Source organism: Gymnoscopelus braueri (assembly GCF_963280865.1).
Source record: "Gymnoscopelus braueri genome assembly, chromosome: 7".
Lineage (NCBI taxonomy): Eukaryota > Metazoa > Chordata > Actinopteri > Myctophiformes > Myctophidae > Gymnoscopelus > Gymnoscopelus braueri.
The window spans coordinates 20,918,067-20,934,106 of record NC_137608.1 but is presented as its reverse complement, the minus strand read 5'-3'; the positions used below and the strand labels follow the sequence as shown (position 1 = coordinate 20,934,106).

Genomic DNA, 16,040 nt, shown 5'->3' with positions numbered 1-16,040 from the left:
AATGCTCTTTGACATAATGTGATCCAGCTTTGGGAAACAAGTGGAAAATGACTGGAGGCTAAAAACAACTAATGAATACTTACACTGAGAGGTCTGGTGCAACACATGTTTGTAGTGGGCAGCTACTGAGTGAGCAGGGGGAGACAGAGAGGCACTTCTGAAGAGCTCAACATGTCCTGATCATGCTCTGTGATTGATTCATGCATGCATGTATGTGTGTGCAGGCATCAGGCATGTGCCATTGAGTGTACAAGCCATGGCTTTTTGTTGAGGAGGAGCGGTATAGGGGTGCATCTATTAACCCATTTTAGACCCGAGGCCGATTCTAAAAACGCCTTCTAAATCATGACCTAAGTTTTCTGAAAAACTCGATTTTTTTATTCAAATAAATTACAAAAAATAATGTTGCTATAATATACAGCAACAACTACACCAAAAGGGGTTGCCGGATTGAAAGGTATAGTTTACGTATTGGTGTTCCAGGTCGAAATGAGTAGAATTGAGGCACCACCACAATATTCATTGTCACATCGGGGTGGTGCTTTTTGAATTGTAACAGCATATAAAAATAGATACAAGGAAATAATATAACACTCTGTGATTAAACATTCAGATGGTTTCAGTCAGTCTTTCTCGTGCTTTATCTATGGTGTTGAACTCCCACTCCCCGCCCCTAGAGGTCGACAGTCTAGCCTCGTCGACAGTCATTACCACGGATGACCTGTGACCGCCTGTGACAGTGGATTTGTTGTTAAAGGAAGTGGCCCTGACTTAGGGGGGAAAAAAAGAAAAACTGTTGTGTTTTGTGTGTCAATATGAAAGATAGATAGGGCGTGCGCGGCTGTCTTGCGGTAAAGATCTAACTCCAGCGGTTCTACCTATATACATAACAATCGGCTTTGTCTGACGGACATTATATTCAAATCAGCGAATGCTGTTGTTCTGACCGAGTCGCAACGGGACACTAAAACGACGATCGAAGTCAGTCATGAACGAGAATTTCGACAGAGCTCCAGGAGCAGGACGAGCCCGGACACCTCAACCTGTGATGAACCCTTTGGACGGAGACAGGTTTAACCCCAGAGAGCCGCTCAGACAGCCTGCAGATGGAGACAGGTTTAACCCCGCAGACGGAGACAGGTTCAACCCCAGAGAGCCGCTCCGACAGCCCAGGACCACGCCGCCCTTACTGGACAACAACATCAACACCAGCAGCGACTTGGCTGGAGGAGGAGGAGGTAACACTAGTGCGGTGTTAGCCATGGATCACACGACGGTCGTCTGTCACGACCGTCATGGATGAACTTCAACCTGGTGTTTGCGCTTTCTCCCTTTTTGGCCCGTACATCTACGTAAAAGTTCGGATTTCAAATATAAAGCGCTTACCCCATGGTCACGGATGTGACAATCATGTACGGGCCCTCAGAAGTACCCGTATCTTCCGTATTGTGCAATAAAAAGCATTTTAATCCGATCGGTGGCCATGTTCTCCGTATTTTCGCCATAGGCTTTCAACTACGCGACCCTATCGGTTGGTCGGTGTATTGCACCCTGATACATTTACAACTATGAAAAAATGGCCACCGATCGGATTAAAATGCTTTTTATTGAACAATACGGAAGATACGGGTAATTCTGAGGGCCCGTACATATGTGTAACATCCTTGGCCATGGGCTAAGTACTTTATCTATGAAATCTAAACGTTAATGTAGATGTACGGGCCAAAAAGGGAGAAAGTGCAAACACCAGGTTGAAGTTCATCCATGACTGTCAAACATATGGCTTGTTTACTTATGGTCGCGGGACGAAAATGACGCATTTTCAACTGATAAAACAACAAAAACCCGCGTCCAAACATTGCCATTTATTTAGAATGTCATGTTTCGCCCTTCAATGGAAAATACGTCATTTTCTCTCGAACGACGAGAGGTTTTGGTTAAGTTTCGTTTCACAAGTTTGATTCACTTTACACAGCTATAGGCCACTTCCCTGTTTGTTTCTCACAGAATTTTATAATTGTTTGTTGTAATTTAGCTCTCTAAGTTCTATCCATATGTATGTAACCTACCTGGCCTTAGCTATATCAATGAGAGATATGACATTGGCTAATGTTAACGTTAGCATGATGGTGTTGTGACACAGTACACCTGTTGGCTCTGCCACAGCAACTAAATAAAGCCCTCAGTCTCACATGGTTAGTGTTTGCTTCATTTCTGGTATAAATATAGACCTACTCTAACTTGGCCAAGTAACATTCGCTCAGTGATGCAGTGTATGGGCTATATTAACATTCACATTGCTGTCTCATCTATATGTCATCTGGTTGGGCCAAAATTAAGCAAAAAAAATCTCCCCCTGCTTTTAGACACTAGAAGACAGACGAAAGCCCAACCTAACACATACAATAGCAGCACTGCTCCATCCAAAGGATGTAATGTGGACACCCTGGTAAAGTCATCTAACCTGTCAGCCAGCGCTCCTGAGTTTGTACCAGCCGGATTTGGCTATTATGAGGTAAATGGGATCATGCAAAAACCATCACTGACTTACACAACCTGCCTGAACCTCTCTTGATAATGATCATATTAAAGGGATAGTTCACCCCAAAAAAATCTATTTTTTCTATCCATTAGTCACCCCATGGAGAATTCATGGATATTTCTTTGTTTTTGTCGCATTCCTAAGCCAATAATTTGATGAGCAGCGGACCGTTAGGCACTGCTTCCGTTAGGAGACACAAAAGAGACTCTTTGTGTCTCCTACCGGAACCGCTGCCGGTCATCAAATTATTGGCTTATGAATGCGACAAAAACAAAAAACCCAGTGTGAAGTGGGCGGTGTGGTCACAGTGGTCATCACAGTGATGGAAGTTCACTTAAAGAAAAGTAATATTGTGGACCAACCATTGTACACCCCTAACTTAAGTGCATAGTCCTATTTATAGGGCTATGCACATGTGTCATGTTTCACTAGCCAATCACAGTCCTGAATAGACTGATTGGCCAATCACGGTGCAGGGTTAGGGGGGTACACTGGTGGCCAATCACAGTGCAGGTTTGGGGGGTGCAAATGTCCAAACCTCACATATAGGGGCGGTTTCACCGCCCAAAAATATCCATGAATCAAAGTCTCCATGGGGTGACTAATCAATATAGAAAAAATCATTGTGGGGTGAGCTATCTCTTTAATGTTAATATTAAATTAATAATACATGTGTACCACCATTTTAGCTGTTGTTGGCCAAGTAGCCTGTAGTTGCACATACTGTACCTGGAACCTGTCCTCATAAGTCATCATAACCCATCCTCCTAACTATTAGAAGCAGTGGGAAACTATTGAACAGTGCCTGGGTAGCTGTTTGGGTTCAGTTTCATACTCGAGCAAGGACACTTCAACACTAAGCCAGGAGGAGCTGGAGAATCAAGCCGCAAATGGCCTCTCTTAACTCCTGAGCCACTGCTGCTACTGCCATGTGGTCAGTGGCTGGCTCTGTATAAACAAATATAAAAGAAAATCATACATGCCTGATGTAGAACCCACTGAGCTTTCAGAGGACTGTGACCATGTTGATCTTGGCATTATGCAGCTTTTTCTTTATTTATTGTGATGACTAAATTGGAATGATTCATTCAGTGTCTTACATTTAATTGATCACCACCAACCCTGTTCATAGGAGCCTAATTCTTACGATGACACTGACAGCGAAGGCTATTACAACATGCCAGCTATTACACTGGCTGACATGGTGGAAGACATCCTTGGCCACCTTAGCTCCTCACCAGGCTCCTTTGAGTCGGACATTGATGACATAGCCAGTACACTCAACTCCTGGGTCACTACTGAAGACATGCTGAAGGAGCTGGTGGAACTCATCTACACGCAGGTGAGCTGAGCTGATGCCTAGGCAATGACTGTCCTCCACTAGTGGTCCGGTAGTCTCTCGAGACAGAATGTTGGCTCACAGAATATTCAAATGCTTCCACCTAACAGTCTCTACAGGACGCGCTGAAAAAACTGCAGCGGATCTCCGACCTCCCCCGCTTCTGCTTTGTCTTTGCAGACGCCAGTATATAAGTCCTACTGTAAATCAATTTAGTCATAGCGTATCTAGCTTGCTGCTTAGCAGAAATGGAAATATGGAAAAATATATATATTTTAAAGATATTTTAAAATATATTTTCATATTTTCAACAGAAATGACAGATTACAGCTGCCGTTCTCAGCTTCAAGGAGGTGGAGTTACAGACTTAATGTAGCATTCAAAGATTGTGGAAGAGTTGTCTGGCTTGAGAGACTAGGTCCAGGGTGACACTTTTCTGTAGTCGGACACAGGAAGTTAGCACCTTCAAAACATTTGATGGGATTTTTGCACATGATTTTTGAGGCTTCAATGCAATTACCAGGAGTAAAAAGCTAACATTGCATTATGAATGAACTACACAATAGTGGCACATCTTCTCACCACCAAGAATGCTTGAGTGTTTGGCATGATTACTTATTGTAATGTCCCCAACAACGTCTGTAGTTTAGCCACTTGTAAGCCAACACCCTTTTTAAGACTCATAAAAGCTTTAAAAATTCACTAGTGGGGTATTTATGTATTGTATGAAAAAAACTCAGACTTTGAGAGATTACCAAAAAGTGCAAAATTCCAACTCTTTTCAGAGTACAGGGCTTACAAACTGAGTGTTTAATCTTTCCTTGCAGTCGACTGCCATTCCAAACTTCGCTTACACGGGTGCCAGGCTTTGTAACTACCTGTCTCATCACCTTACTATCAGTCCACCAAGTGGTAACTTTCGTCAGCTCCTCCTAAAAAGGTGAACATCCACATCAACTCTCACACATTTCCAGTTGTGTTCATATACCGTACATTTGTTTTACATTCATCCCCTCCTCATTCGGTTTCTCCCCCTTTTTATCACTGTGTCTGCTGTAGGTGTCAAACAGAGTATGAGCAGCGGAATGTGGCTGTAAAAGGAGACAAGGACAGACAGAAGAGGTTTCACTCTTATGTGCTTTTCCTGGGAGAGCTCTATCTAAATCTGGAGGTTAGGTCCCATTGTGTTGCTCGGCTATCTGTTTTTTCTTTTGCCTCTTGACTGTCATGGACTGTCATGTTGACAATTAACAACATGAACCCTAGCGTCCGTATTCTGCGTATGTCATCATAATACTGTATATGCGACTATTCAGTGAAAATGGCAGATCTACAAGCTCACAATTGGTCACTTGTTGTGAGCATGTAGATGGGCTATTTTCCGCAAAGGTGGTGTAGAGGTATAAAAGGAGGGGACTGATTATAGGCCACTCAGGAACCCCGGTCAACGGAATATATAGTGCTTAAGTGGTTAAATTCATGATCATACTTATGGTGCTGTGTTGTTTTTGTTGCACTTGTTCAGGTGAAGAGTGGGAAAGGGCCTCCGACTCGAGCTGTGATCCTCCTTGCTGCTCTGAGAGAATTGATGAACTGTCTTCTCTCCAACCCCGTGGATGCGAACCTCATCTGTGCTGTCAAATTGCTCAAGGTTAAAAACATCCCCAGTCTAAGCTTGTAGCCACAGTTAAAATGTTACCCATAGAGTTGTCCCGATCTGATTTCGTGATGGGAAATCAGGCCTGTTCACGTTATTTTTAATTGATCGGAATCGGGAGGAAATGTAATGTTTGTAATGTGATATTTTTTTCACCATAGAGTTGAACTGATTAAAGTTTTAATTCGCTATGCATGTATATTTACATCCACATGCTCCACTTCAAAGTCTGTTTCAGTCCATGCTGCAACCTACGTGTGTGTGTTCACGTAAATAGCCCCGTTTGGAACCTCGGAGCTATCGTGGAGAATGAGGTTCCAAACGGGGCTACGGTGTAGACTGCTCGCAACATTGCCTCGTTCCAAAAATAATAATTCCAGCAAACAGCCCAAACAAAGTAGTCCATGGAAGTAGACGGGGACAACACTTGTTGTCGATGTAAGCATAACATTTTAGATCCCTTTAGAGTTTAAAACTATCAATTCCGCTGGAGTTTGTGGCTAGCAGTTAGCATATAGCAGACACGAGGTGCTTTTTTGCCTTGAATATAATTGAAAGGCAAAGAGTGACATGGTTTGTTTTTCGCTTTGAAAACGATGAGAAAGGCAGACAATATTGCCACACTGTCTGAATGGGAAAACGTTTTTATTTTATTAGGACTCATAGAATTTCCCTTGGACTCAAAATGTCCCTGGGACCATTCAAATGACTACTCGTAGGTCCTGGAACCCACTGACTACATTGAAAACCTAATATCACTGCTACTGCTTAGATGTGGAGTATTTATTTAGTATCCATGTTGGATACTGTCGTTTAAATAAACAAAAAAAGCTTTTACAGTTTTCTTAATGCATTTGCAAAATATCGGATCGGGACTTGATCGTTATCGGCAGATATGAAAAATGTAATGATAGGAATCAGATCGGGGGCAAAAAAAACTTGATCTGGGACAACCCTAGCAACTCAATGTGTCAATGGATGATCATGAATTAGAAAGTGTTTTCATGTTTGCAGTTGACAGGCTCTGTGTTGGAGGATGTGTGGAAGGAAAGTGGCAAAACACATATGGAAGAGCTTATCCAGAGAATAGAAACCGTTGTACTAGATGCCGACTGCAGCAGGTAATGTATTTTTGTGTCTACTGCTCTCGTGTTAGGTTTTTTGCCCAACTCATTTTGTCTAACATATGTACTGTATATGTCACAGTACGTTTGGAGAACCAGTACGATTGAAGACAGAGCGCTCGTTTTTAGGCACGGGGCTCCTTCGGGGCGAGGCGGGGCTTTTCGAGACAGGGTTTATTAGCGAGGCTCGCGAGGAGGAGAAGGAGGACGGCGCTGCGAGGCGGGGGTTTATTACGCGAGGCTCGCGAGGAAGAGGAGCCGCCTCCTCCTCCTCCTCCTCGCGTAATAAACCGTCCCGTCCTCTCCTTCTCTCCTTCTCCTCCTCCTCCGAGGAGGAGAAGGAGAGCGCGGAGAGGCGGGGCTTTGATGCGCCGACGGAGACCTGTCTTTTGTTGTTCCCCCCCCACATAGCAACCAGGAAGCTACGCTAGGGGAACCATAATATCTATGAGGGGAACGCTGAACACGCGTTCACACGCACGGCGCGCCGACTTAGTGGAGCTTGAGGCCGAGGAAGCACGCCCTCGCGCCTCCAGGCGCGAGTGCCCGCGCTGACCGGCCGATGCTCCACTAGTCGACTCAGCGCCGTTTGATTTGTAAACCGATAGGGACAGAATAGTTCTTTTCATGGATCACTGTGTGTGTGTGTGTGTGTGTGTGTGTGTGTGTGTCAGGGAGAAAGTAAAACAAAAGCCAGAACACAATAAAAGTATCTAAACAGTCCTGCTTTCAATAAACCAAAAAAAGCATGAGCGCGTGCGCGTGCGTGTGTGTGTGTGACTGTGTGACTGTGTGTGTGTGTGTGTGTGTGTGTGTGTGGCCATATATGTTTGTGCACAAGCCTGGCTTGTGGCTCCCTGTAGTGCTGGGTGGGTGGTAAAAACGAGCGCGCTTTCTTCAATCGTACTGGTTCTCCAATCATACTGTAACATATACACACACACACACACACACACACACACACACACACACACACACACACACACACACACACACAGTTTATACTTATTATGTGAAGGTTGTAATGGTTCACAAAATTCACAGTTCAATACAATAGGTTTGGTACTTTTTCAATGCAGCAAAACAGTAGAAATGGTAGAGAAAGTTCCTTGGTTTTGCTATATTGAAGTTGAGAGCTGCAGCTAACCTTTTGTTATCTAGTTTGGAGGAGCGGCTGAGATTGTTACTAAATGAGAATCGCTGGTCCACCTTACGTCAGTCCACCTTACGACCATGTTGGCTCATTTCGTTAGCCCGTTAGCCCTGTGACATTGTCTCTGTGGGATTATGTTGATTTTAACCAGATACAGTACTAACAGCCCATGGATCTAATACAAGAGATTTGTGCTTGTGAAGGAGTCTCAAACCACAGTAGGAGCATTTATTCACGGACAAATACTCTTCTCCCTCACTATCGCACACGCTCACTCTGTCTTTTGCCTGACATTTGGGCTGCCTTGTTTAGTGCATAGTGCATCATTGCAAGTTGATTAAAAAAACAATAACATGGCTTACACACTGTGTGTGTATATAAACATAGCACAAAAAGTTCAGAAATGTGTGTTTGGTAGATTATTTCGCTATTGCAACAGTGCTACTTGGCAATAACTTTTATACTGTTGGAAAGCCTGTTTATTTCCCTTTTAAACGGTGGCGTGTTAAATGGTCAGATGGGTGGCCGCAAACACTTTCGAGTGGGCCCAGATCCAGAAAAGGTCGAGAACCACTGTAGGGTGATGCCCGTTGGGACCTTGGTGTAGTCACTGCAGTGTATCATAGGACTTAGAGGCCAGTCCATAAGACATGCGATCGGAACGCATGGCCCTTGGGTTATGCAATACCTGTTTCACCTGCTGTCAGTGCTTAGTGCAGTTACAGTACCTATTATTATAGAAGTTGGAGGCCAGTCTATGACTTCATCCTTATGATTTCATATTGATTACATCAGAGATAGCTATATATGGGAATAAAGGGGACATGGATAGACAGACAGATTTGTGGATTTTCGGTTCTGGATCTCAGCCTTGGCTCCAATGTGGTTCTGGCATCCACATTGGATACACATTGCTGTGTCCAAGGCTCGTGCCTTGAGCACAGCAACAGGATCGTGTATGTAGCGCAACTGACATCAGTACTTGAATTCAGCGAATGAAGTCGTCTCACCATCTTCATTACAGACTGAGCGTACAAGGTGAACAGCCTTGTGGTGGTTTCTTAGTTGTCTCTTTTATCAGCTACGGTTTCAAAGCCTTTTGTTTATATTGGCATGGCTCAGCAGGAGATTAGCCGTCTTGCCATGTCTGAGATACACATTGGCGCCATGCCGTTCCCATGTAGATCCACATCCACATCCACGTCTTTTAATAAAAGCTAAATTACGCTTTGGTAGAGGTTTGGGTTGTGTAGTTATCTTGTCATGATGTACTGTAACTCCAAATATGTTGGAAAAACTTCCATAGTTGCTTTGTTGATTGATATTCCAATATAGTTTCCTCATTGACTTACATTATTGCACTGTGTAACAGGTCACAAGAGTGGATTCTTTCAATGTATAACATTACAAAACTTGGCTGTTTCTCATCAGGGATGTAAGACAGATGCTTTTAAAACTAGTGGAGTTGAGATCCAGTAACTGGGGCAGAGTCCATGCTGCTGCAGCAATCAGCAATGCCACTCCAGACAATGACCCCAACTACTTCATGGTAAGTTCATGTACTTGCACCTTTTTGTTAAGTACGCTGTGAAACAAAATGTGTGTCGCAAGCTTCTTCCATTTGACGGAGTGAGGTTACCTTTTTGTGCAATAAGCCAAATTCCAATACCGAAAATCTCGGCCACTCGCTCACTCCGACTTCGAACCGGAGTAGTCAGGTTCCAATTGTTCATTTGCTTCTTGGAGGAGGCGAGTGGAGGAGGCTCACCGCTTCCGCATTGAGCGAGTGTACATGAAGTGTACACTCGAGCTGTCTCCACAGCTCCTCGCGGCAGACTTCCGCATCACACGTACACGTTTTTTGTGTTTTTTTCCCCTTCTCCCGTGACGTATACATGGTCCTCCTCCACATGTGGCCACACAAACAATGCTTGAAACCCGAAACCATGCCGAAAACACCGGCCGTGCATAAATATGCCGTTGGTGGCCCCTCGGCCCCTCAGCTGTGTGAGACGTCATAAGTGATCGCGGAATTTGCCGTCGCTTTGAAATGACGCTGAGTGCAGTCCGATCCGTTGAGGGCAACCGGTCGACCACTCCGTCCTCGCAAATAATCCTCGGCTCCTCGCAGGGGCGGGGCTTAGGCGCGAGTGGAGGAAGCGAGGAGAGTGAGCAGGTGACCGAGCTTTGGGGAATGTACTTGTGATTTTTCTTGGTAGTAATTGTTGGTTTGTGCTTGTGTTTGTGTGTCCATTCCCCTCTCAGAATGAACCCACATTCTACACAGCAGATGGCACTCCATTTACAGCAGCAGATCCAGGTGAGCATCATTATATGACCTTAGCAATGTTTTTGAATGATTTATCACATTGAATACAAACTTATACTTTACATTACTGCCCAGTGCTAACCATTTTACATTTTCCAAAGCATTTTAGCATTTAGCTTTGTTTAGCTAATTGAATAATTAAAGTATTTCGTGTTTTTATTATTATTTTAAAGCTTTCAAGTGATAACCCCACCTTAAAATAAGCGTCTTCTCCCGCTAACATTCTCATTAAGAAGTCATGGACGTTTGGATTAGGGACTATTTTCAGTTAGACTTTTAAAATCAATCTACGCTTTCAACTGTTTATTGTAAGCTTACATTTCATATCACACACGCCATACGCACTTTCACCAGCAAAAGAATAATAGTAATAATTTAAAGAATATAAAAGAAATGTGCTCAACCCAGCGGTATGCATCACATAACTGCGTTAATATGGTTATAACAAATGTAGTATTCGTGTGTTTGTGTCAGGTTGACTGAATTGCTATCCACAACATATTACTACAGTACAACTAGCAGAATGACTTGCGCTCCTCCCTCCAACTGTTTGGGTTCATTTGAGGCACTGCTATGCCGACGCAGGGAGAGTGACTGACTGCTGAACGAGCAGTGCCGTGGAGCGCTCCCTCCATGCCTCTCACGACTACACAGTGACTGTAGGCAGGGTTTTGAGGACAACAGTGTTTTTACCGCTATTATCGTATTTCAAGAGGGAGAGATCACAGTAAACATCCTTAGCTTTCTTCCTCCGCACTGGGAGGAGAAGGAAAACTGCAGCTATAAGTTTGATAGGAGACATTTTCCCACGTGAGTGAGTGCCGTGACACTTTTTTTGCATTGCGTCTTATGAGCGGGTTCGGGTTCTTTTGCAGCCAGCCTGTGCTCTTTCATACGTCACAGAGTGGGGAGTTCCAACTCGCAATACTCAAAAACACAAGGAACCCTGCATAATCATGTTTAGCATGTCCTCAACTTCATGAAGACAGGATTTGGGTTAAAAATCTGCAAAGTTTCCCTTTAAATGTGAACCGACAAGTTTATGTCATGCATGCTTAATTTGTGACTTAGTCTTGGCTTTTACTGAGACTGCTTTGCTGTCGCTGGTTCCTCACCTCAGTCAAGTCAAGGAAATGGTAGATCTTCTGCCAACAGAATTTTTACTTATTAATATGACTGTTTTTGTCACTCTTCTTTTGCAGAATATTCTGAGAAGTACCAAGAGATTCTGGACCGGGAGGACGACTTTTTCCCTGACCCGTGTGACGAAAATGGAGATGACTCGTAAGCACTGTTTCCTAATACAGCTGTAGTGTAATTTTGCAGTGGCCCTCCCCATCTGTGGGCCTCTGAATTTCACTAATGGTTCCAGAATGTTTCCTACAGAGACAGCCAGGTAGTGGCTTCCAGGTCACTAAGGTCACATAACTGAATGCAGTTGTTGTATACAATTGAAACTCCAGCATACGTTGCTGGCATGGCTTTCATCCAAAGGTCAAAGTAAATGCTACCCACCACCTCCCTCTATGCTTTGACGTAAAATAAGACTTGATACAATGAATCATCAACACCACTTGATAACAGTTAATCATGCACCACTTAATGAAAACACATTGACATCACAGAGAACACAGTTTTGACTGTAAAACCCCTTTAGATACCCTGTCACTCTGGCCATATATTTCTAGTCATGTGACAGGATAGGAGCTTCACCCAGGTCACCTGACTACTATGTCTGCAAACGGTCATTGACCTGTGGGCCCCTCAAAACCTGGTGGATGTGATTGTCTGGCCTATAATGCAACGGGGGTAACCAGGGCCTCAGATTCAGTGTAGTCAGCAGATGACTATGAAAGAGGGCTTAGCTTGCTCCTACTCTCCACTCGCGTAGAATTGTGTGTGTGTGTGTGTGCCTCTGTGTGTTTAACTTGTACCTGCATACAGGTTTTAATTTAAGTCACTGTTGTCACATAGGTTAGGGTTACACAATTAATTGAAACTCAAAGTCATTTTAAGTATTACAAAATAACATCTTATTTGGTCAGATGTGTTATCTGGCCCTTGGCTTCTCAGCATTACACAAGCATTAACGACCAGAACATTGTACAAGCTATCTCCCCATCCATCAGGCACAATAAAATCAGAAGTCTTTACTTATAACTATTACACATAGTGTGCACATAGTTCCTGTTCCCTGGAGGTTGAAACCTAAACATTTCAGCGAACCTATGACCTTTCCTAGTGCCACCCGCTGGCCAAAAGGTCACGGGTGGAGGGTGGCCATAGCTGAATGGGTAGAGAGGCTGCCTGGGAAACAAGATCCCTGGTTCGTGTCCCGGCCCATGTGTCGAAGTGTCCCTGAGCAAGACACTTAACCCCTAACTGCCCCCCAGGTGCTGCCCCTGTAAGTGCCCACTGCCACTGATAAGTAAGATGGGTTATTGCAGAGAACATGGCAATAATTCACAGAATCTCTGTGAGTGTGTCCTTCGCGTATCTCAGACTTGGACCCAAGTGAGTGCGGTTCCCGGTCACCGTATATGCAAATATACAGTGACAAATACCCCATTATTATTAACGTTGCACACAAGATATATCATAATCAAATTGGTTGATTGCAAGATCTTGTTTATTTTGGTGACCCAATGGCATTTCCTCTAGTTTATGGAAACACCTAGAAGGTGCGGCTTGGACACATCATCAGTGATGAACCCAGGGTCATAGGGTGTTGGTCTCAGATCATCAGACACCCCTCACATGGACCCCTCCGCTTGATCCACAACCACGTGAAGCTTTTTCTGCTGCTTCAGTGATGTTTCTGGTGGTTTTCTCTCTTGCAACCCTCTAATGCCATGGAGCCTGAGGCCCTGAGCCAGTGATATTGGTGGCATGGCCACTGTCCTACTGCGACCTCCAAGTAGACATCAGGTTCCATGGGTATTGCATAACTGAAGGGGCATACATTCTATAAATGCGCATAATTTCTTGAGTGAGTGTGCGTATCTGTCCTTCGTGAGAACTGTTCAACCGATCAACAAACTTGCCTTGTGTATTGCTAAGGACCCAAGGGAGTGATGTGCCAAGTGTGAAGTCGGATCAGCGGTTCTCCCAAAATATCTATACATTCACAAATCTCTGTGTATCTATCTGTCTCTCTGTCTCTATGTGCATATATATGTGGAGATCCCTGATGTCATATTTATGTCTCTCATATTAGTATGAACTTGAGCCACGGGCTACTGATAAATCTATATTTAGGAAGACGATAGAAAGTTATTATTTTTGCTGTCTGACAGCCAACAAGGGCATACTTACAATGATGAGATTTACTTGTAATTTCGCCCTGTTGCATAGCTGTATCTACAAACCAGAAATGCAGTATTGCTATCTTATGCAAATTGTTGTGACATCGCAACAAGGGGACATTCTGATTGGTTTGTTCAAACTGCTCCTTCATTGCCTGGATTAACAGTGCCATACATTTACAACACTGAAACAACAAGTCTAGGCATGCGTGCAGTAAACATTTTGTTTTACAACCCCACATATACCCCACCCTCCCCGGTTCCCTCACAGAAAATAAAAACAACAACACTTATAAATGGGGAGGAAAATAAATAAAGCGTGCAGTAAACTTTAACATGCTCCTCAGTAGAAACGACCCATAAAGCGTTGAAATGTCTTTACAGGTATAGAAAACAAACTTCAGAGTCAAATCCTCTCTTTTTGTGTTCACAGTTAAAAGTCTATGACTCAACGCGACTCCTTTTTTGTGTTCACAGTGATGAAGACGAGATGGACCCCGAAATCGAAGAGGCTTTTGAAAGTTTCTGCAAGGACGTGGAGAGGAAACGACAGCAATGACATATATATATATATATGGGAAAACAATTGCGAGAGACTGAACAAGGCACATACAGAACTTTCATACCCAACTTGCTGGAATGTTTGCAATAGGAGAAAATCAGAATCAAACCTATCGTTCGATAATTTAATGATCGTTTTCCTTTAGCAACCAAGCATTTTAGCAAAAAATAAAACCTGTGCATAGTTTGCACTTTTCTGGCACGTCAGGTTTAGTTGTTTTCCTGATGGAGATTTGTGTTTGTCACAATATCGGGGACAATCAACTGGATCCGTAAGCCTGATTTATACTTGGTTACGTACAGCAGCAGATTTTCAAGCTCAACGCGTCAAGATTGTAGATTGGCTATTTTCAAAATGAAACACCGGGACACGACTAAGTATAAATCATGCTTTATTCTCAGCATTTTCTCTGCAGTTTTCTGATGGAAGTTATGTTGCTTTTTCTTATTTTGGAAACACTTCTTTCCCTCACTCCTAAAGTTAATGCCATGAGGGAAACTGTGTGCTGTGGGTATTTCTTTGTGAATGGCAGTGTGGAGAATACTAATGTGACTTTTTATTTTTCAGCAGGAATAATTTTGGAGTTGTGGAAAACATTGAGGTGTGTCAGGGAGGGACAGGAACAAAATGTTGGGGACAGAGGAATCTTTAGATTGCATCTCCTGTGTTCTGAATGTTTGTCTTATAAGTATTCTGCCCTTTTTATTTATTGTACATCTGTTAGTGGCCTGGAGCTATCTTCAGTGGTCAACCACTCTATGCATCTGAAAAAGCAGTCAATAAAACAAAAGGTTACAAAAAGAAATGGCCATTAAGTGGTCAAACCATACACATTTTAAATAAGATGTTGTTTTAAGTTATTTGGCAGAATTGTTGAACTATATATTATTTCACCATTCTGTTAGTCTCTTAAATGTAGCTTTAAAGTCCATCTGTGTAACGTCCATTTTAGTAGTCTTTATGGCGACACCTCCGGTTGCTCCCTTGTCTGTTAGAACTGCGATTCCCAGAATTCAGTTCTAAACTAGAAAAAGTTCTCCTCGGAGCACAGGTCTCCTCCGCCAGGTCAGGTAGGTTATTGTGGTCCAGCAATGTTGATGGAATATGACAAATCTGATAGATCCGTCTTGATCACATGACTATAGACATACTGTGTACCGATTTGAGTGATGCTTGGAGCACCGAGGTTATTTTGAACTCTACAACATTCTCAGAATTGGTATGTAATAACTTTAAAATACATAAAAACTTTTCAGGCACATTTCCGATGCCTGTGTCATTTTGGCACCATTTTGAACACCCGCTACTAAAATAGTGTTTAGAGAAGTTGTCTAAAAACACATTTAGGTGGAATGGTTATTGTGAGAAATATACAAGTGAAAGATTATATTTAAAAAAACGAACTTGTTTAATTGAAAAGGTTACACAGTATGACTTTAAACATTACCCACCTTGCTAGCCTGATATCAGACTGAATTGTCAAGTTGTTGGCAGTCCGCTCAGTGGAGTGGATGGCATCTATGGTCTGGACCTAGGAACCGCCTTGCAGTTTTCTGTCAAGAACGCATTCAGTTGAAACTAGTTAAGTTTACAGAATGTTTTACAGTTTGTAAATATTATTTTTAGTATTGTTTGCTTGCAATAAATACTGATAATGTGAGACTTGTCATTTGTTTGATCTGTGCTTGACAGTGAAAATACTGTGAGAATGTTTTTAGACAGTGATGTATACATGATATGGATGCATACTTGCGTTGGAGGTACAAATGTGGTTCAAAAGTCCATTATCTGCTTTGATTTAGAATGAACGGGTTTGTGGTATTTTTTCCAAAGTGTTATGGTACATTAAGCTTATAGCAACCAGAGTAAAGTTGTGGTCTGACAACCTATGAACATTGAACTTTAATGTCTTACTTTCTGGGATTCTCTTGAGCTTTCTCTTCCCCCTCAGTGTACCTTTAGGATAATTCAGAGCAATGTATTTTCTTTTAGCTGCAAATTCAAAATGACGTAATTATACAGTGATCCC

At 42.9% G+C, this 16,040-nt stretch overlaps 1 protein-coding gene across 2 annotated transcripts; it reads left to right on the top strand.

Annotated features, from left to right (window-relative positions):
- The first annotated feature begins 749 nt into the window (after nt 1-749).
- On the top strand, nt 750-15,671 carry paip1 (poly(A) binding protein interacting protein 1). Of its 2 annotated transcripts, XM_080434413.1 has the most exons (11): nt 750-1,238; nt 2,367-2,515; nt 3,675-3,884; nt 4,709-4,821; nt 4,941-5,052; nt 5,407-5,532; nt 6,553-6,659; nt 9,247-9,364; nt 10,081-10,135; nt 11,347-11,428; nt 13,927-15,671. In XM_080434413.1, the coding sequence occupies exons 1-11, from the start codon at nt 989-991 to the stop codon at nt 14,006-14,008; spliced, it is 1,404 nt and encodes a 467-aa protein (XP_080290539.1). In that variant the 5' UTR covers nt 750-988; the 3' UTR covers nt 14,009-15,671. The 2 variants fall into 2 exon arrangements, with proteins under 2 accessions (XP_080290539.1, XP_080290540.1); XM_080434414.1 differs by lacking the exon at nt 2,367-2,515.
- Nucleotides 15,672-16,040: the final 369 nt, after the last annotated feature.

What these genes read in the sequence shown, in the direction of transcription:
- paip1 (XM_080434413.1), top strand. Translation starts at nt 989, where the DNA reads ATGAACGAGAATTTCGACAGAGCTCCAGGAGCAGGACGAGCCCGGACA. An exon ending in TGGAACTCATCTACACGCAG is followed by an intron (nt 3,885 to 4,708) that starts GTGAGCTGAGCT and finishes CTTTCCTTGCAG; the next exon opens with TCGACTGCCATTCCAAACTT. An exon ending in ATGACCCCAACTACTTCATG is followed by an intron (nt 9,365 to 10,080) that starts GTAAGTTCATGT and finishes TTCCCCTCTCAG; the next exon opens with AATGAACCCACATTCTACAC.